Source organism: Tarenaya hassleriana, unplaced genomic scaffold (genome assembly GCF_000463585.1).
Source record: "Tarenaya hassleriana unplaced genomic scaffold, ASM46358v1 Cleome2, whole genome shotgun sequence".
Lineage (NCBI taxonomy): Eukaryota > Viridiplantae > Streptophyta > Magnoliopsida > Brassicales > Cleomaceae > Tarenaya > Tarenaya hassleriana.
In genome coordinates this window covers 4906326-4925101 of record NW_010965372.1, presented here as the reverse complement: position 1 = coordinate 4925101, position 18776 = coordinate 4906326, and the positions used below count along the sequence as shown (strand labels likewise).

At 40.7% G+C, this 18776-nt stretch overlaps 6 protein-coding genes and 1 long non-coding RNA gene across 11 annotated transcripts; 4 read left to right on the top strand and 3 right to left on the bottom strand.

Annotated features, from left to right (window-relative positions):
* Nucleotides 1–687: 687 nt before the first annotated feature.
* LOC104812320 lies at nt 688–2959 on the top strand. 2 transcript variants are annotated; one of them, XM_010539426.2, is made up of 5 exons: nt 688–1560; nt 1847–1951; nt 2026–2109; nt 2338–2439; nt 2801–2959. In XM_010539426.2, exons 1-3 carry the CDS (start codon nt 739–741, stop codon nt 2050–2052), a joined length of 954 nt encoding a protein of 317 aa, XP_010537728.1. In that variant the 5' UTR covers nt 688–738; the 3' UTR covers nt 2053–2109; nt 2338–2439; nt 2801–2959. The 2 variants fall into 2 exon arrangements, with proteins under 2 accessions (XP_010537728.1, XP_010537727.1); XM_010539425.2 differs by lacking the exon at nt 2801–2959 and having other exon boundaries at nt 2338–2591.
* Nucleotides 2718–5848, bottom strand: LOC104812321 (tubby-like F-box protein 7). 2 transcript variants are annotated; one of them, XM_010539427.2, is made up of 4 exons: nt 5342–5848; nt 4346–4433; nt 3969–4098; nt 2718–3352 (listed from the first exon to the last, which is right to left on the bottom strand). In XM_010539427.2, the coding sequence occupies exons 1-4, from the start codon at nt 5693–5695 to the stop codon at nt 2791–2793; spliced, it is 1134 nt and encodes a 377-aa protein (XP_010537729.1). In that variant the 5' UTR covers nt 5696–5848; the 3' UTR covers nt 2718–2790. The 2 variants fall into 2 exon arrangements, 1 of the variants encoding a protein (XP_010537729.1); XR_002024158.1 differs by lacking the exons at nt 2718–3352; nt 4346–4433; nt 5342–5848 and adding an exon at nt 3757–3844 and having other exon boundaries at nt 3969–4335.
* A 1241-nt stretch (nt 5849–7089) lies between these two features.
* On the bottom strand, nt 7090–7696 carry LOC104812318. The gene is made up of 2 exons (XM_010539424.2): nt 7585–7696; nt 7090–7463 (listed from the first exon to the last, which is right to left on the bottom strand). Exons 1-2 carry the CDS (start codon nt 7646–7648, stop codon nt 7324–7326), a joined length of 204 nt encoding a protein of 67 aa, XP_010537726.1. The 5' UTR covers nt 7649–7696; the 3' UTR covers nt 7090–7323.
* A 133-nt stretch (nt 7697–7829) lies between these two features.
* LOC104812317 (alpha-1,3/1,6-mannosyltransferase ALG2) lies at nt 7830–10389 on the top strand. Its single transcript, XM_010539422.1, has 8 exons — nt 7830–7939; nt 8264–8380; nt 8607–8800; nt 8879–8984; nt 9077–9224; nt 9335–9456; nt 9537–9703; nt 9803–10389. Exons 1-8 carry the CDS (start codon nt 7879–7881, stop codon nt 10094–10096), a joined length of 1209 nt encoding a protein of 402 aa, XP_010537724.1. The 5' UTR covers nt 7830–7878; the 3' UTR covers nt 10097–10389.
* Nucleotides 10390–10512: 123 nt separating this feature from the next.
* LOC104812315 (pathogen-related protein) lies at nt 10513–12490 on the top strand. 3 transcript variants are annotated; one of them, XM_010539418.2, is made up of 4 exons: nt 10513–11044; nt 11622–11754; nt 11855–12153; nt 12243–12490. In XM_010539418.2, exons 1-4 carry the CDS (start codon nt 10850–10852, stop codon nt 12393–12395), a joined length of 780 nt encoding a protein of 259 aa, XP_010537720.1. In that variant the 5' UTR covers nt 10513–10849; the 3' UTR covers nt 12396–12490. The 3 variants fall into 3 exon arrangements, with proteins under 3 accessions (XP_010537720.1, XP_010537721.1, XP_010537722.1); XM_010539419.2 differs by lacking the exon at nt 10513–11044 and adding an exon at nt 11169–11537; XM_010539420.1 differs by lacking the exon at nt 10513–11044 and adding an exon at nt 11389–11481.
* LOC104812316 (anaphase-promoting complex subunit 6) lies at nt 11639–17132 on the bottom strand. Its single transcript, XM_010539421.1, has 17 exons — nt 16743–17132; nt 16451–16585; nt 16223–16296; nt 15898–15937; nt 15664–15709; nt 15477–15556; nt 15196–15374; nt 14978–15103; nt 14499–14573; nt 14275–14400; nt 13877–13946; nt 13479–13561; nt 13264–13377; nt 13069–13168; nt 12875–12910; nt 12670–12777; nt 11639–11727 (listed from the first exon to the last, which is right to left on the bottom strand). The coding sequence occupies exons 1-16, from the start codon at nt 16986–16988 to the stop codon at nt 12676–12678; spliced, it is 1632 nt and encodes a 543-aa protein (XP_010537723.1). The 5' UTR covers nt 16989–17132; the 3' UTR covers nt 11639–11727; nt 12670–12675.
* Nucleotides 17133–17441: 309 nt separating this feature from the next.
* Nucleotides 17442–18134, top strand: LOC104812314. The gene is made up of 2 exons (XR_771577.1): nt 17442–17649; nt 17882–18134. It is a non-coding gene; the product is annotated as an uncharacterized LOC104812314 (long non-coding RNA).
* Nucleotides 18135–18776: the final 642 nt, after the last annotated feature.

Genomic DNA, 18776 nt, shown 5'->3' with positions numbered 1-18776 from the left:
TCTCATCAATCTTTTCAGGTGACAGGGACAGTTTGGAAAGTTACCCCTTTGGTTCTGTCTAAATATGATCAAAGATTCTTCTCTTTGGTCAGCCACAAGACATCTTTCGTTCCATTATCTCCTCTGTTCATCATCTGTGGTTCAAATCCATGGCCAAGAACTTGGAAAGATCCACTAACAAGACCGTGCAGATCTTCACGTGATCAAACAAGCCAGTTTCTGGTGGAGTAATTGATCAGTAGTGTTTCCAATGGAAAGTTCAACCCTTTTCGTACATTCTCAGAGCTCGAGCCGAAAATGGGCTACGATCAAGGATCTTATCTTGTTAATGGATACCAAGAAAAATGCTAGACGGAGATGAACGGTGGGATATTTTGTTGATGATTTGTGTTAAAGAAATCATGATTTGGATTTCTTTCCTTTTCATTATAGAAAACAAAATATATCCAATTTCTCGGTCCGTTCAATGGTCTTAAATATATATAATCTTGTGAGCTGTAACCGGAGATAAACCCAGTTCTCAGCAGCTTGCTTTCTGAAACTTCAATGGACCAAATTGATCCGGAACAGAGAATGGGGCGAAACTCCAAATGTAAGAAAGTATCGAGGGGGTAAGTTGCAATAAGTGGTAAAATTGTAAATTTCTTAGGAAGCAAGGGTTAGAAGTTAAGAAAAGAATCTAACAACTGAAAACAAGGAGCCGGAAAAATCCTCTCTCTCCGTGTAGGGGAAAAAAGAATGAGTCTTTACGACGACGAAGCTCTGAAGCAGGAGGTGATCTACCTCCACTCTCTCTGGTACAAGGGTCCTCCGACCCGAAACCCGAATCCGACCTGGCACCCGGCACTGAATCGGAACCCGGGTTTTGACCCGATTCAGAGACCCAGAACGAACTATATTCCTCCGGCGGATCTGAATCTTCCCTCTCGCTACGTACCCGTGGCCGCCAGGTCCCATCTCGTACCCAGAAAACCTAATCACCCAATTCATCTCTACAAACGCCCGGGACCCGATCCGGGTCCGGAATGGCCGGCGAGGGAGGCGCTGCCGTCTCCTCCGATGAAATCTGGGTGGCGCGAATTCAGGCCCAATCCGTCTAAGAAGCCCCGGAAGTTTCCGCCGGAGGAGCTAGCAAAATTGATGAATAATAAGCTCCAGAATGGCATTCTGCAGGCCTGCCGTGAGTTCTTCGCAGGGAAATCGAACGAATATGGCGGGTATGGGTCGGAGGACGGTGAAGGGGACGATGATCAGTCGCCTGAGAACGTATCCTCGGCTGAGTTCGAGTTCTTTTCGAGGACGTTCGACCAGAACGGCGAGCTGAAGCAGTACTACGAGAAGAACGCCCGCAATGGCGAATTCTGGTGTCTGGCTTGCGGTGGCGGCGGCGGCGAGAAAAGTTTACGGAAGTTCAAGAGCTGTTTGGCGCTTGTTCAGCATTCCTTGACGATTCACAAGACGGGCATGAGAACTGCACACAGAGCTTACGCGCAGGTTATCTGCAATGTTCTTGGATGGGACGTTAACAATCCCGTTGCTTCAAGTCAAAAGGATTCTCAGGTTAGAAATTTCTTCCCTATTCTTTGCGAGTCAAAACTAACAACAGAAGCTGTTCTGCTTCGGCTGTTTCATGGAGCAGAATAGACGAGTTGGTTCTTAGGAATCCAAGGTCAGAGTTTTAGGGTCAGATCGTAGGCAGATGGTATTATCATGACTGAAAGGTTTTATCGGGTCACTGTGAGAGATGATAGGTTTTATATGGTCATTATGATCGTGGATAGGTTCTGTAAAATGTTTAGACTTTCAGAAACACTAACAATGTTTCTGGTCTGATGGCTTTCTACAGGTAACTGATGAAGGGACCAATGTTGAATGCCGACCCGAGTGTTCTTCAGACCCAAATAAACCTCCGGAGAAACAGTTAATGTCAGCTGAAGAACAAGCAAATACTGTGAGTTTACATTTGCAGAAGAAAGTATCAGCAGTTTCAATGCTCTTTTTGTGATTTGTGGTGGATTATTTCAGGAAGGCAAATCCACAGAACAACAATGAGGCAGGATCAGGATCTGGTGTATAACGGTTGCCGGCAGTATTTTTCCAGGTTGCTAGGTATATAATATACGCCACTCCTGTTGATATTCATCTGGATCACAGTTATGAATGTCCCCATATTATCCCTCCTTTTTACCGGCAAGATATGAACAAGCTTGAATTTGTTTAACAAGTCTCGATGAACCGATGAGGAAGAAAACAGTCCAAGAGTTATGCCAAGTCAGAGTTTTGCTTACAATATTTATGAAACAAATCAATAACATATGTTGTCTTGTTTGTGAACAGGAACATATGTTTTCATCAGGAGTCCTATCTTCAAGAATGTTAGGTTCAATAGACGTGGATGGTACAGTCGAGATAATGACCTTGCTGAGGATGCAAATCCAGGTTTGATTTGTTCCGTGTTAGAGAAACACATTCTCGCCATGTTAAGTCTGTGTTAAGTTCACCTTGACTCTAGTTTTTGCTGAGAACAAGAAAGCTTTGTCCCGAAATAAACGTTTTTTATTATTGCTATTACCAAAGATTGTGTTCTGAAACTGAATTTAGACAAAGAGCATCTGCAACTGAAGTGGGTATTACATTGAACATATGTACCATGTTCATGTGGTGAACATCCACAAATGCATACCAATATCTGATGAAGAACAATGGATTATGGCAAATGGCAATCAACCGAACATGTATATATGTATAGATGTCATCATAAGGCATGCAGGAAATAAGAGCAGAAACATATTACTCGCAGGCCAACTTAGTGCCGAAGCTAGTGAGACAGATGGCGAAGGCCTGAAAAGCCGACAATGGCTGCATATAGTCCATGGTGAAGATTTCATCTCCGACCTTCCCAAATTGCAACACAACATTGTTCCCACTGGACTTGGAGCCTGCTTGCTGTGATGCCACCAACTGGAAATTCTTCACTGAGGCAACTGTGACACGGCCATGAAAGTTCAAGCACCAGCATTGCAGGTGGTCATGCCACCTCGGGGATTTGTTCTTCAGAACTGCACACCGGGGATTCTTCGTCTTGGAAGCTTCTTCTTCCGGGTGCTTGGCCTTTTGAGAAGACGGGCATTTCATCGGGCAGACCATTCTTCGCGGACTTCTTGACTTGAAGAGGTTGAACTTGTAAGAAACTTTCCCCACCTCGAAATTGGCTGCTGCTGCTGCTGCTGAAACTTGAGGGTTTACTTGTCTACTTGTGCATCTTCGGCTAGCTCTGCAGCTGGAAGGCTTTGCATCTTCGTGGGGAGATTGGCTGTCATAGATCTTGAAGTCGGTTCCAAACAAATCCGATCTAGACAAGGAGGGCGGGACATCGGAAAAGACGTTTCAGAGATCCAGACAGGTTGATGCTTTTGATCAAAATATCATAACGATACCAGAAGAATATAAGGAATCTGGGGAAGAAGAGAATCTACCTGATTTTTCCAACATATGCACTGCTTCCTTGAGATAAATCTTCAGCATCACTTGAGATTATATACTCTATGTATAGACCACGTCTATGTCTACGCGCTGCAAGAAGAAACTTCCCCCTGTCTGTGAATGCTGACACCACACAGGACACGAGGAAAGTCAACATTAACAAGAATGGCATAAGACACAGTTTAAGGCAAGACATAATCCATTGTGAATCAAATGAAACTCTAAATGCTACCCTCTTATTTCACTATCTGTATACTGTCCTCATATTTCAACTGGGCTAACTCTGCAGCTGGAAGGTCTTGCACCGTCATGTGGCGGTTGGCTGTCATAGATCTTGAACTCGGTTCCAAACAAATCCGATCTAGACAAGGAGGGCGGGACATCGGAAAAGACGTTTCAGAGATCCAGACAGGTTGATGCTTTTGATCAAAATATCATAACGATACCAGAAGAATATAAGGAATCTGGGGAAGAAGAGAATCTACCTGATTTTTCCAACATATGCACTGCTTCCTTGAGATAAATCTTCAGCATCACTTGAGATTATATACTCTATGTATAGACCACGTCTATGTCTACGCGCTGCAAGAAGAAACTTCCCCCTGTCTGTGAATGCTGACACCACACAGGACACGAGGAAAGTCAACATTAACAAGAATGGCATAAGACACAGTTTAAGGCAAGACATAATCCATTGTGAATCAAATGAAACTCTAAATGCTACCCTCTTATTTCACTATCTGTATACTGTCCTCATATTTCAACTGTCAAGAGTTTTGACAGAGCCACCAACCAAACCACATTTAACATTGACAAAGTCAAATGTAGAATACAAAAAAAGACTGCAACTTTGACCACTCACATGGCGTCAGAGCAAGATACAAGTAAAAAGTCGACGTCTTCCTATCCCTTTGTATGAGACATTGGTTGGGGAAATCGCGTGGACCCGCCTGTGTTCGGACACATCACAGGAAGCTCATTAAGCCAGAAATGTATTTATACCAACCAAAGCTTAAAGAAAGATTCAAGATTTCAGGGAATGGTATTAAAAAGCATAGCTTCCTGTAACCACCACCCACCACCAATGGCAATCCCTTCTACGCATAAAATAATCACATGGATCATGTCTATCTTGGATACTCTTATGACAGTAATGGTAACATGTCTGCACGTATATCTTTTCCATTTCTAGAATGAACAAAACAAACAAGCAATCCGCTTAAACAGTAATCAAAGAGGACACCTCAACACAGCCAGCTGAAGCCAGAGTTTTCTTACAGCTCTGCTTGGTCTTTGATTGGAAGTGAACTTTCTGTAAAATGTTTGTTGATTTTGAAGCAAGGACAACACTTCGATCCCTTTAGAACTCTCTCATGCAATAACTTCTGATTGGGCAATTTACCTTCGAGAGAAGAACCCTATCCCTAAGATTACACGTTTTACAACTATAATTCAATACAAGGAAGAGGAGGGTTTATCAAGAATCCTAAGACATTTGAAACATTCATCAACCAGTTATTGCATTGGCAATGCAAAAGTCGAACCTGTACCTGTAGCAGAACATGTGGAACTTAAACTCTCTGGTCGAAATTTAGTTAGATAACATACTAGAAGAGCCAGAAACTAGAATTTGAATGTCTTGCTAACAAGTTTAAGCCTTTGAGATGCCAAACACAAACATTAGACGATTTCGATGCCATTGCGACAATGGTTTCCCGTAATAAACGGGAAAAATCAATCACAAATCCATAGTTTCCTGATGAAATAGTTCGAACCCATTTTTCCAAACGATCGGGAAAAAAAAAGGAAAAACAAAGTTTTTTTTTTCTGAAGAAGAAGCGGAAAACGAGGAGCTTACCAGTTTGAGGCAAGAGGGAAAGGAGATTTTCCCGCCATTATCATCATCGTCGTCGTCACCAACCGTTGAAGACTCGACGATATCTCTCGTCTTCTCCCGCCACTTTTTACAGACGCCGGCACAAGCGACGACGCTGCGTCGCTGTGGCCACCGGTCCTCGCTCTCGTCAACGCGGCGCACGATCTCGCCGAGGAGCTCCGGGAGAAGGGAAGACCACGACGGCGACGCGGCGAGATTACCGGTCTCGATTGGGTAGTCAGTTCCGGGTCGGGTTTGATCATACGGGTCATCCGAGTCCACCGGCGACGATATCCGGCTTCTCCTGGAGAGAGAGAGAGAGTGCCATGGCGTCATATTTGCTGCTGGGTTATGGGGTTTGCTCCCCTAGTGGAAGAGCACAACTGGTTTGGCCGAGAGGAATGCATAAAAGAGTTGAACTTTCAGACCCAAAAAAAGAGGGGAAATGGCGGAGAAAAAAAATGAGAACGTTGGCGTTGATAGAGTGACGGGCCTGTGGCGGCACAGACGAATGAGATTGGTTCTCTTTGACAGTTTCCGAATGATATTACATATTATGTAAGTATGTAGGTGTCGGGTTCGAGTTCATGGCACATTCGCAGCATGGCTTGCACGTTGTCGATTCTACGTACTGCAACTTACTTCATAATCCAATTCAAGAACGAGTGTTACATGGTTTTGTATTATAGAAATGGATCCCAAATGCCTAAAGATTCAAACTTTATGGAATGCAAAGCGAACCAAAGTGATATTTTCTCGATCCTGAATCTGTGTGCAAGCATCACATTGTCCGAACCAAGTTGATGCTTTAAGCCACCAACCAATCCCAACCCTTTAAGTCTATCACTAGAGACTGAAGATGTGCTCTTCTTCTGTAACTATGTTTTATGAACCCAATCCTGAATATGAACCATAAAAGAAAATACCGATTAAACCGATCACAGGAATACCAGTTATGGTACCTATTATCCAAAGAAGAATCCTTCCAGTAGTATCAGCCATTTATCCCTGACTTTGGTTTCAGCCACGTGTACTATGAACAACTAAATCGGCCATTGCACCAGAACGAACGAGGTAGGGGCAGTAGGGGCCTTGCCGATAAAAAAACACTTTCTTGTTTTGGTCTCTTCCTTTGTGGAGTCTAGTGTACATGTAAAGATCAAGCCATCTACTCAAAAGAACAGTTCTTTTCTTATCCATCCTACTCAAAAGCAGTCCTTTTTCCTATAATCCCAAGACCTAGAACCAACTATTCGATGGTCAGAACGTGTAATCTTCCAAGAATATGTGATAGACAACAAACCACGAGACCTAAATCGATCCGTATCCCGACACTGTGTCCAGGCTTATGTACGAGGAGGCTCGATTTTGTCATCTAATCATTACAAGCAACCAACTCTGTCTACTTCAGCATTAGATCAATGGCTTCACAATCTCGACAAAATAACAGCTCTATTGCCATTCTTGTCATGCGGTTTCGTGGTCATATGCTTACGGAGATGCTATGATTTTCAATTTTCTTATTCTGCACTACACAATGTATTTAGCAGTATGCTTCTATCTAGGAGATATCTTCCTTCATGCTTCCATCACATTCATAAAGGCCGCAGCTTCTAAATGTTTTCCATTAGAGAACTGAAATCCCTTCCAAGAAATGAAGCACTAATCTTAAGCATAAACAAAGCTCAAATGCTAAACCCAGATAACAAGCATTGATCAATGAATCTCTGTGAATGCAAGAACTCGAAGAGAATCTCTAAAGCACCAATCTTTATGATGAGTATCATCATCAGATTCCAGAGTTGCATTCAGAAAATCAAGGAGCTTTCCGAATACAAAAGAAAAAGGGGGAAATTTTCCAAAGTTTGGATCAAAGCCACAGAAAATTCACGAACTTCTGGATCTAGGTCAAATTTTAAACCAGATAAACATCAAAAGCCCCTCAAAAAAAGGCATCAGAGAGATCATTTCATCGCTTTTTGTACCGAATCTGTCGGTGTTTGCGGCAATAAACCTCGATCCCCTAGCTGATTCATCTGTTGCTTTTTCAGAATCGAATTTCTTTCGAACTCTCTCCACTTGTTGATGGCGAAAGTACAGAGAACTGCGATTACCAACGAAATTGTCGGATTAACAAAAAACATAGCCAAGCAACATCCGTAAGATGAACAGATCCACATATGTATGTACACACACATATACAATGGTATATATACAAAACTTACATCCGGCGCCTACAAAGTACAGTAAACGGGTGACCTTCGGACCCGGTGGACCTGCTTCCTCCATTGTTTTGGTCTCCGTCTGCAAAGAGTTAGCTCTCCGTCTGCAAAAAGAGTTAGCTCTAAACGTCGTCGTATCACGTGAACAATGATACAAAACCCGACCGACCCGACCCGACATAAACGGAAACTGACCCGAACCGACCCGGGTTTTTTTTCCTCTCTTTTTCTCCCTGGGTTTTGGTTTGAAGATCCGAAACTGAGAAACGTCGTGGCATTTTAGGGAGCGAGATCAAAATGGAGAGGAGACGAAGTTCAAAGATGAACATTGCCATAATACATCCTGATCTTGGAATAGGTGCAATACTGAGTTTTCGATTTCTTCTCCTCTTAATTTTATTGGGATTGCGTTTGCTATCTGGGCTCTGTCTTGATCGAATAACGTAATTGAATGATTCTGAATGAATTTAACAGGCTCAGTAGACATTTTCCTGATTCTATCTCTTAGATTCTCTCTGTTTCGTGTTCTGATGAGATCGGTCAGCTCTCTGACGTGAGGATTTGAATTTGGTGTTTGGCTTATCGAGTTAGATTTCGATACACGAGACTATGGATTGTGATCTTCTCTTTCGGGTGTCCGAAAAGTTTCAAGTTTTTTTATGTGTTGTTTTGTGATACGTAGGTGGAGCTGAAAGACTGATCGTTGATGCCGCGGTCGAGCTTTCGTCACACGGTCATAAAGTTAACGTCTTTACGGCTCACCACGACAAATCTCGATGCTTTGAGGAAACTCTTTCTGGTGAGATACGTTCTGGCTTCAGTTTCGGATACAACGGAAAGAAAACCCTTTTCAAGTGTTTCATCTGTGTATAGGTTCATACGATTGAATGCACTATCCAACCATGGTTTTACTGGCTTGATTCTGAAATCCCACTTTGTTTGATACCGGTTTGCAAGCATTTCAATCTTGAGGCTTTGTTCTGACTAAGATTTCTGCTTCCAATCTTGTCATTATGGCCATTCAGGCATCTTTCAAGTCACGGAGTATGGTTCTTTCCTGCCACGGCATATTTTCTACCGTCTACATGCTGTGTGTGCATATATCCGATGCCTGTTTGTTGCTCTCTGCGTTCTCTTGGGCTGGCCTTCGTTTGACGTTATACTAGTAGACCAGGTTTCCGTTGTCATCCCATTGCTGAAACTCAGAAGGTCAACAAAGGTATTTGCAGTTATTTTGTCCATAATATAGCGATACTGATGAGTGTATACATATGAAGTATTTGGGATTTGGATGTAGGTTGTTTTCTATTGTCATTTCCCGGATCTCTTACTGGCTGAGCATACTACAGCACTCAGGCGGATGTATCGGAAACCTATTGACATAATCGAAGAACGAACCACAGGTTTCATTTTTGGCTATCTGTACTTCTGTTCATTTTCCTTTTTTACTTCAATCATGGAATCACTGTTCTTATTTTCTTTTGTGGGCTTGCAGGAATGGCGGATATGATCCTTGTTAACAGCAACTTCACAGCATCTACCTTTGCTAATACATTCAAGCATCTTCATGCACGAGGAATTCGCCCGGCTGTTCTTTTCCCGGCAGTCAATGTTGACCAGTTCAAAAAGCCCCATGCTTGCAAGTGTTGTATATCATTAAACTTCAAGTTCCCAGCAATTTTTTTTATCCTCCATTACAAACTATTTGTTGGCTGGTTTATTTAGTTCTGCTTGTTTCCTTTCTGTGGAACAGATCAAATTTCCTCTCCATAAACCGCTTTGAGAGGAAGAAGAACATCGATCTAGCTATTTCAGCTTTTGCTTTGCTGCTCAAACATAACGAAAAACTGGGTGATGTTACCCTCACAGTTGCAGGTAAGCTAGCATATTGTTCCTTTTTCTCGGATGAAAATTTCACCGTAGCATGCTAAGCAAGATCTATTTTTTCATATCAGGGGGATATGATGAACGATTAAGGGAGAATGTTATGTACTTGGAAGAGCTCAGAAGCTTAGCCGAGAAAGAGGGAGTGTCTAATCGGGTAAACTTTGTCACATCTTGCTCAACAGCTGAACGCAACGAACTTCTCTCAAACTGCTTGTGCGTTCTCTATACACCAACGGTAAAGTCACTACAATTCCTCTGCCCAAATCTCTGTTCGCAATTTTTACAGCCAATGAGATTCCGGGTCTTGTTCAAACGATCCCAATATCTCTCGCAGGTTGAACATTTCGGCATTGTTCCATTAGAGGCCATGGCAGCATACAAACCCGTGATAGCATGCAATAGTGGAGGTCCCGTGGAGACAGTAAAGACTGGAGTAACTGGGTACCTATGTAACCCGACCCCAGAAGATTTCAGCTCGGCAATGGCCAGATTCATCGAGAATCCAGACCTGACAAAGACGATGGGAACCGAAGCCAGGAAACATGTCGTGGGGTTCTTCTCTACCAAAGCGTTTGGACAGCGGTTGAATCAGTTTCTCATCGATGTCTCGGCTCAGAAAGAAGATTGAGATTGAGATTCCCCTGAGCTCATCAATCATGAATGTTCTTATCACAGACTTCAGGCTCAGTGACTGATATTAGTTAGAAACAACACGAGCTTTGATGATGGTGGTGGGATAACTTTAAGTTCGTTACCAAACACGTAGACTCTGAAGTTAAATGTTGCATCTATTACAGTTGCTGAGATCTTCTTCTTTCACTGTTAAGTTTCTGTATTTATTGTAATAGGCGGTGTGCCTAGATATGCCCACAACATCTACAGAAGTACGACGTTTTAATATTTTTGTTTTTAAATTTTGAATTGGACTGACTATCATCAAACATCTAAATTGATTATCAGAAATTTTAATATATTTTTTGTACTAAGGCTATGTGAAACGATCGTTTGTGTAAATGTAATTTGCGATATAAACTTTAATATCTGAAAATGAGACAGCGCAGATCTTGCAATAAAAGGACAAACTCAGTTGAGATTACGCGGTAATGAGTTCAGTAATTATACGAATATTTATTAGCTAAGTCATATTTAGAAAAGAAAAAAAAACACCCAATGAACAGATATTGCCAAGGTGGTGCAATCTCGAGGGAATAAATATCCTTTACCTTTACCATTAAGGAAATGAAACCTTTTGTAGACGTAACTTCTCTTTTTGTCTGAAAAATGGATAATCACTAACGCACATTATTAGCATAAGCATATATGTGTGTGTGTGTATATATGTATATTCTCATATGATCCATTAGTGGAACTCTTTGTAAGAATGGCTGAAAACAAACAGGAGAAAATATCATCGGAATCCATGGAGGGAGGAAACTCGACGACGAGAGTGACGGCTGCGGCGGATAAGTACCGTTCCATATTGAACGGAGAAGAAGCTGCCACGACGCAGTGGAGGCACGGCGGTCCACCGAAATTCGACGCCGTTAACAAGCTCTTCGAACAAGGACGAACCCATGTAACCCATTTCACGCCCACTTCTTCTGTATACATACATTATATATATACACACACGTATACAAGCTTTTCCATGTGTCATTTTGACCCATAAAGCTAATGGGAACAGTGAAATGAATAATTGATGATTGATAAGTTGGAGCAAGATTTAGTCCTACTCTTCCACCCAACCTAATCCTGATATGAACTGTGTGTGGAAAATGAAAGCTGCCCACTTACTTTTGGGCAACGATCTAGGTAGACGTCATAGTGATTGGAATTTTCAGCAGTGAATGGTTTGCTTAATAAATGGAACCAAACAAAGAGGAAGGCAAACTCTTTTGAGAGAGAACTAAACTATGGCTAATAGAGAAGACAAGGGACATAGAACCAGTCACAGAGACAAGTATAGGCATGTCTTGAACGACGAAAACGTAGGAGATATGCAATGGAGACATGGTAAACCTCCGAGCTATGACAGCGTGAACCGGCTTTTTGAACAAGGCCGGACCAAGGTCCCGTTAGAAAGAGTTTAGTTTTTAAGTGTTCATAACGATGATGATGGCTACTAGTGACCCCCTTATGTACCTTTTATGCAGGTGTGGCCTGAAGGGTCATTGGAGGAGACAGTGCAGAACGCAATCAAGTCATGGGAGATGGAGCTTTCCCACAAGATCCACTTGCAGGACTTCAAGACCATCAATCCTGAAAAGTTCAAGCTCTTTGTCAATGGTACCAGACAAAACACACACACAAAGAGGGAAGCTTTAATAATCTAACTGCAGTAAAAACAAAGCAAAGGTCTTTTTTTTTTATGATTTCTGTCTTGTAGGGAGAGAAGGTTTGTCTGCTGAAGAGACACTGGAGCTGGGGAGCTACAATGCTCTGCTGAAGAACTCTCTGCCTAAAGAGTTTCAGTATTACAAAGCAGAGGAAGAGACCTTCGAGTCATCCCATGATGTCTTCAGGTCTGCTTTCCCACGTGGCTTTGCGTGGGAAGTGCTTGCTGTGTATTCAGGGCCACCCACTATAGCCTACAAGTTCAGACACTGGGGTTACTTTGAAGGACCTTACAAAGGCCACGCTCCTACAGGGGAAATGGTTGAATTCGTCGGTCTTGGTGTTCTAAAGGTATATACAGCACATAAATGAAGCTCTTACACTTGTACTGTGTCTCCCTTTCTCAATGAAGAATTTCAAATCTAACGAACCTTTTACAGGTCGATGAATCTCTAAGGGCAGAGGAGGTTGAGATTTACTATGATCCCGGGGAACTGTTCGGAGGACTCCTCAAGGGACCTCCATTACCAGAGACCAAAACAACAGACAGTACAGAGTATTCAGGAAAACAAAGCTGCCCCTTTACCCATTAAGAGAGCTTCAGTTCTGAAGCATGCTCCTTTGTTCATGTATCTCTTTTTTCTATCAGAAAATAAAGAAACCAAAGCCTTTCCGAGGCTTTAAAATAGTATCTGAGCCAGTCAGGTGAAATGAAAAGTAACATACCGACAACTTTATATTTAAAAATCCACAAGGTTTTTGTAAACTTAGATCAATAGAGCGAAATGCCCCTCGATGCATGAAATATGTTCTGTCCAGATAAATTACAACAAGAGTGGATACTATAATTCGGTTGGTTTGACTGACCGGCTTTTAAAGCTCAACATTTGAATCAGTCCCATGTTGGCATTCATCCATGAGAGCCACGCTCAACATTTCAGTACAGAACTGATCATCAGGTTTCAGCCATAGAGCCTGATGGTGGGAAAAAACACACACACACAAAAAAAAAAGGTTTAGCTATTCTACAGAAATGCAAAGAGTATCAGTAGAAAAATTGTCAACTGCATACCTTGTGATAACATGAGATGGCAGCTGAAAAATTGCCCTGGACCAGAAAGAAGACAGAACCAAAAATTACATCTACGAAATTTGCTACTCTTTAATCTTTTTTTTTTTAAATCAGCATGCCATTATCTTCACAACAATGAAACTTTTGCACACTTGATAAGAAAATGGCTCAAGGCTAGAGAATAATTCAGCTACCTGCAAATGGTAAGCATAAGCAAGACCGGCATATGTGCTTAAGCTTTTTGTTGATAATGTAAGTGCTCTTTCATAGTACAAAATAGCTTCACTATACTTCCTGTTAATAAAATTTATGTGAGCCAAGAAGTCAAGACAGAGAGAACATGAAATGGTAAAATAACAGGAGGGACACTGCTAGGTTTAAAAAAGTACCTTAGCTTTCTGTAGGCGTGAGCAAGATTTATCACAGTTGGTTCCCAGGTTTCAGTTAACGCTGATGGAATATGGCTCAACGTCTTCTCAAACCACCGCACAGATTTACCATACCTGAAATTTACAAGTATTGACTCAATTTTACCTACTTTCATTTCATAATGAAGACTTGTCCAATGAAAGTATTTAGAAATTCAGAGGACGGAAGTATTTACTCTTTCATATGATATGCAACAACTCCGAGTTCATTATAAACAAGTGGATCTGAGGGACAAATTGTCTTTGCCTGCATAAAAAACTGGAACAAGAAAAGAACGTATCGTCTGAAAAACTCCTCGAAATACAAATCAATATAAAATGCTGCAAAAGATAATTGAATAAAATGAAGCACATTAACGACTTTCTAGCTTAAAAGCATGAAGGAAAATATAAGCCACATAGCTGTCAGTAGTCAGTTTTCCATGTAATTGCAACATAACCCAATAGTTTATTATGTTTCTGCTCCACCGCACAACCTCTATTCGGTCAAGTTACACCAACTTCAGATGCAACAAGTAACTACATATGTCACACCAGAAATGCCAATTTGCCTAAACTAGAAGATCTACATTACCTGTTCTGCAAGCTTGTAGCTGTGTGTCCGCATGTACTCCATCCCAATGTACAGAGTTGGTAAATGACACCTGGAATAAGATAATATCAAGTTTCAACCTGTAAAAGACAATTTGTACATAATAAGAAGACTTCTGCAATGCTTTACAAAGTGAAAGGAACAGAACAGCAGTCCAAAGCTTTAGCTAACTAAATTTTGGAATCCATCAGAACTCCTCAATTTCACATTTGACAGAACAAATGCCCAAGAGATGCAAGAAGCGAATCAGAAATGGAGGGACTCGAAACAAGACTCTTGAACCATGGCATTTCCACACTGAGAATGTTTATTTCACACCTAAATAAGCTGTACAATCACAGAATCACTAACTTTAGGGAAAAGAAGAAAGATGTAGTTACCCTGGAAATAGCCTTGCAGCAGTCCGATATGCAGACATAGCTTGGTCACCCTCATCTTGGGCAGCAAAAGCATTACCATAGCCTACCAATGCGGGTAAGAACGACCCATCTATACTGGTAGCTTTGCTACATTGAAAATCAAAAGCAATGAACCACCAGATAGAAATAGACCACTTGACCTACAAGGAGCAAATCAAGCTTGCAGAGTGCCACGGCATGATTACCTGAAATACCGCCGAGCTTCGGCATACTTTTTGATACAATAGTAGTAGCAACCGACAGCAAACCATGATAAAGCCCTACAAATCATGAGTTGAGTATTTACTACAAAGAATCAAATAAAGGAATTCTTCTAACAGCGTAACTTGTGAAAATCTAGACAAAACGCCAAATAGAAGACCCAAGTGCCACCTTTCAGCACTGTTGCTCCATAACATCATACTACCCCACATCGACAAAGAAAACTTAATGTAACTGAAAACCCAGAACGAAACATTTGCTCTCGAACTGAAAATATTCATAGCCTAAGAAGCTGGAAAAAAATTCTGAGCTGATCGGTAAGCAATTGTATATCCCAGCTAGATTTATCATAACAGCAATTGCAAATCCAGCTAGATTTATGATGACCAACAGCTAAATTACATCAAAGTTGATATGTCATACACTGGCCCTGTTGTTTGCTGCAAACAGTAACTTTACTCACTTTGAAGGATAGTCCTTCACCAAGTTGCATGCCATCAGGTAGAGCTCATTCGAATTACCAAGCTCCATTGCCGCTGCCAAATGTACCAAAGTACACTTCAGATGGAAAGGATCTTTCTCAAGCAGTCTGTCAAATTAAACAACAGAATAAATGTGACTCAACTATTCAAGTTTCATGTTACTCAATTTTCAAGATCAGCAGCCCTATATGAAACTTACACAGATGTCAGCTCAAAGCATTTTTGATATTCACAGCATTGATGATAGTATTCAGCTTTACAGGCCAACAGATCAGTGTTATTAATCAATGTACTGATTGTCGATGAGTCAGAGCCTCTGCTACAAATTTCCTTCTCAAGTTTCTTGAATTTAACTTCTACTGTACTCTCTTTGTCATACTGGAAAAAAGGAACTGATTAGTAAAACAAATCAGGCGAAGAAGCAGATTTCACAAGTACCACATGGAAATGTTTGAACACTTCAAGTGTAGAAACTTTTACCTTCTTTGTCAAACACGAGTAGAAAGAAGAGAGCCATCCATCTTCTGGACTAAATTGCAATGACGAAAGCAAATTTGCTTCTGAAATTAATGTACAGAATGCAACTGTTACTCACCTTTTACCCTGCAAATAAGAGAACTCCAAAAGCAACAACCCAATAAAAAACACGGATTAAGATGCATCTTACCTTCCTCAGATGTAAGCATATGGCTCTCAATAAGACATTCCAAAGCCTGAAAGGACAGAGATAATGAGATCAGATAGATAGCAAGTCTTTCAATGTCTATGCAAAAGGAGGAACATAAGCTTTTTTAGCTAATCTACACTGCAATGAGAAAATTTGGTTGCTTTCGATATTTGCTCAGCAATTTCCCATACTAACTAGAGAGAACATGCAAGCATAAAGCAGACCACCGAATACCTCATAACAAAGAGGATCAGCCTTAACAGCAGCTTTGTACCTGAAACTCCAAAATTAATTTATATGAGCTAAATAGTAAAGCACGAAATCTACGTCTTCAACACCATTGCATCAACAATCATATGCATCAACCAGCCAACATATACTCAAGTCTCTAATCTTTCCAACCTTTTTGCTCCTTGGTGAGTACATGTACATATAAAGTTCACCTAAACATATGCTCAACAGTCCACTTTTCTTTTTTTTCATACACATAACTTTCAGAATGTAGTTACCAGATTATTATCTCTAACACGAGAAAAGCCGGCGAAAAATGTCTACTGACCATTGTCGGGCCTGGGAGCGATTTTGCAAGGCTTCATATGCCTTGCCTCTTAAAAAGCAAATTGCTGATGAAATCTGTAAAAGAAAACCCGCATATTCAGTTTAGTTACTTGCATAAACTTCAATATTTCAGATGGACAAGGATTCGGTGTGGTACTGGACGAGGAAATTTCAATAATTTAGTAATCCAACATAGAGAATGCAGTATTCATATGGAAAACATACTTACATTTATCTCTCGGTCCTCTCCATCTTTATCAAAGTACATTAAGTTACCATCTTTGGTGTCATACACATTACCATCTTCATCGACCTTTGCCTCACCAAGCATCAAGAGACACTGATCCCATTCCTTCAGTTCTTCCTGAAACCACACAAATCACATGGAAAACGTTGATAAAACCCTAAACCCTTATCACCCAAAACCTCATTCCAGTCACCACACACTCAAAATTCAAACTTGAAAAGCACCGAATCAATCGATAATAGGGACACAAAGAAAGATGCGAAATTTGAATTACGAGGCACTTGGCGGCTAGGTAACGAAAGCGGAGATCTCGGAGGACGATCTTAGAGGCGTTGAGGAGGTGAAATGCGCGGCGGTAATGACGGCCGAGGAACAGAGCCTGTGCCTGCATATATATGTCGGCGGGATCTCCAGTGACCACCGCCACTTTGTCGGCGAAGAAGATAGCCGAGGAGTACAGGTGCTTGCTCACGCAGTCCCGAACCACGCCCCGAAGCTTTTCTATCTCTTCTTCTCTCATTGTTCCTCCTCTTCCCAATTCTACAACCCGGGCTTCTCAAGCAAGACGAGCAAAACAGTAGATAATTTACCTGTTTGTTTGTTTCTCGGGGAAAAAAAATGTTTTCCCCTTTCCAGGAAAAAAAAAAGTGTGTTACACAGACAGTACAGCTTCGTAGGGGATGAAGAAGAGGGGCGGGAGAGAGATTTTACTCTCTTAAGCATCATGGGCTCTGAGACCAATTATCTATTGGGCTTATTAGGCCATAATTGGGCCTATGAGCTGATTAATATTTTGGTCTTTTAAATCCAATATTGTATTGTCTAAAAGCCCAATATCCCGTATTGGGTCTTCAAGCTCAATAATCTATTGAACCAAGAAGCCCAGAAGATTATCTAAATAACACAAATATGGCGTTGAAACTCCTGAAAACTTTGCAAATGATCTGGTTTCTGCGTCTGCGTCTGCGTCTGCGTCTGCGTCTGCGTCTGCGTCTGCGTCTGCGTCTGCGTCTGCGTTGTAAACTGCGTTGTAAAGGGTTTGAGTTTAAGCTACTATTAACTTGTTCTGTCTCTTGGTATGTTCCTTGCAAAATCGCAAGTGATTTTAGCTTCAAGTTGGTCAATTTTGAGATTGTAACCTCTAATTAAAGCTTCACGAAGCTACAAAACCCTGATCTCAGGTGAAATCTTTGCCTCATGTCTTAGTCTTCTCGTTCCTTCTGCAGCCAATCTTCTGCGTTCTTTCCTGGGTTTTTTGTCCGAGTCTTTCAGTCTACTTGTATATACATGTGCTCTTGTTCTGCCCTGATTGGCTCCTCATTTTTGGAATCTCAGGATTCGGTATTATGATTACGTGAGATTTCCAAGTGCAGATTGAATCAACGTTTTGATCCTACTTAATTTGATTCTCAGGCCTTGGCAATCTCGAGAGTTTGATTCCGCTAAGTAGAATACATGGACGAACAGCTTGTAAGCGCGAATCGAAAGCTTGCGTTAAGGCATAGCGACAGAACAGGAGAAGACAGGATCAGCAAGTTACCAGTGTTGGAAATATAACATGTTAATGAACCATGTAATTTTGTGTTTTTAAACTTCAATATGATCTTGACTACAATGATGGAAATGAGTTTATTATGGTGTTGAAGTTTATGGGTATTTAAGTTTATTCCCCTCTCCTTACCCTATAAATAGTGGACATTTGGTTCATATTTTAATCCATCAAAAATCTATCAAAGTTAGGGAGAAAGGAGAGAAAACAAACAAAAACTGATTTACCGAATTGTTCTTCAAAGTCATTCCGCTGCAAAATGGATTCAGGTATAATTCTTATCCGATATGTATATTAATTTCGAATTGTGTGAATTATGCAAAAACCGTATCCAGTTTTTGGTGAGTTTTCATAAAGTTATCGAAAACCATCAAATGTAAAGTATTTTACATTTGGTATCAGAGCTTGTGTTTTGTTTTATCATAATTCATCGATTATAGTTTCGAAATTTTAATGTGTGTAATATATTGATACATTTTTTTTATGTGTCATCAAAGATTATAGTAATATAAATTAAAGTGGGTATATATATATATATATATGAATTAGTATATATGAATATTCGTATTTATAGTGAAATTTAATATTGATAACTTCTATGTTTTATAATACATATCAATATGTATTATTATTATTATTGTATCTTCATATAAGTATATATATTATGCATTAATATACCATATAGTAATTTGTATGGATAATAGTTTATATACTTTATGAAATTAACTATGTGGATACATGTTATATGGAGGTTAAAAA

Bases quoted from the DNA above. Each gene is read 5' to 3' on its own strand.
- LOC104812318 (XM_010539424.2), bottom strand. From the start codon at position 7,648: ATGGAGGAAGCAGGTCCACCGGGTCCGAAGGTCACCCGTTTACTGTAC. The intron at 7,464-7,584 runs GTAAGTTTTGTA...TGGTAATCGCAG, and splicing joins GTACTTTGTAGGCGCCGGAT to TTCTCTGTACTTTCGCCATC.
- LOC104812315 (XM_010539418.2), top strand. From the start codon at position 10,850: ATGGCTGAAAACAAACAGGAGAAAATATCATCGGAATCCATGGAGGGA. The intron at 11,045-11,621 runs GTAACCCATTTC...CCTTTTATGCAG, and splicing joins TCGAACAAGGACGAACCCAT to GTGTGGCCTGAAGGGTCATT. The intron at 11,755-11,854 runs GTACCAGACAAA...TCTGTCTTGTAG, and splicing joins GTTCAAGCTCTTTGTCAATG to GGAGAGAAGGTTTGTCTGCT.
- LOC104812321 (XM_010539427.2), bottom strand. From the start codon at position 5,695: ATGACGCCATGGCACTCTCTCTCTCTCTCCAGGAGAAGCCGGATATCG. The intron at 4,099-4,345 runs GTGAGTGGTCAA...GTGTGGTGTCAG, and splicing joins GTATCTTGCTCTGACGCCAT to CATTCACAGACAGGGGGAAG. The intron at 3,353-3,968 runs GTAGATTCTCTT...CTCCTTGTCTAG, and splicing joins GCATATGTTGGAAAAATCAG to ATCGGATTTGTTTGGAACCG.
- LOC104812316 (XM_010539421.1), bottom strand. From the start codon at position 16,988: ATGAGAGAAGAAGAGATAGAAAAGCTTCGGGGCGTGGTTCGGGACTGC. The intron at 15,710-15,897 runs GTATTCGGTGGT...CTGTCCTTTCAG, and splicing joins CTGATCCTCTTTGTTATGAG to GCTTTGGAATGTCTTATTGA. The intron at 12,911-13,068 runs GTAGCTGAATTA...TTTCTGGTCCAG, and splicing joins CTTATGCTTACCATTTGCAG to GGCAATTTTTCAGCTGCCAT.
- LOC104812320 (XM_010539426.2), top strand. From the start codon at position 739: ATGAGTCTTTACGACGACGAAGCTCTGAAGCAGGAGGTGATCTACCTC. The intron at 1,561-1,846 runs GTTAGAAATTTC...GGCTTTCTACAG, and splicing joins CAAGTCAAAAGGATTCTCAG to GTAACTGATGAAGGGACCAA. The intron at 1,952-2,025 runs GTGAGTTTACAT...GGATTATTTCAG, and splicing joins CTGAAGAACAAGCAAATACT to GAAGGCAAATCCACAGAACA.
- LOC104812317 (XM_010539422.1), top strand. From the start codon at position 7,879: ATGGAGAGGAGACGAAGTTCAAAGATGAACATTGCCATAATACATCCT. The intron at 7,940-8,263 runs GTGCAATACTGA...TGTGATACGTAG, and splicing joins ACATCCTGATCTTGGAATAG to GTGGAGCTGAAAGACTGATC. The intron at 8,381-8,606 runs GTGAGATACGTT...ATGGCCATTCAG, and splicing joins CTTTGAGGAAACTCTTTCTG to GCATCTTTCAAGTCACGGAG.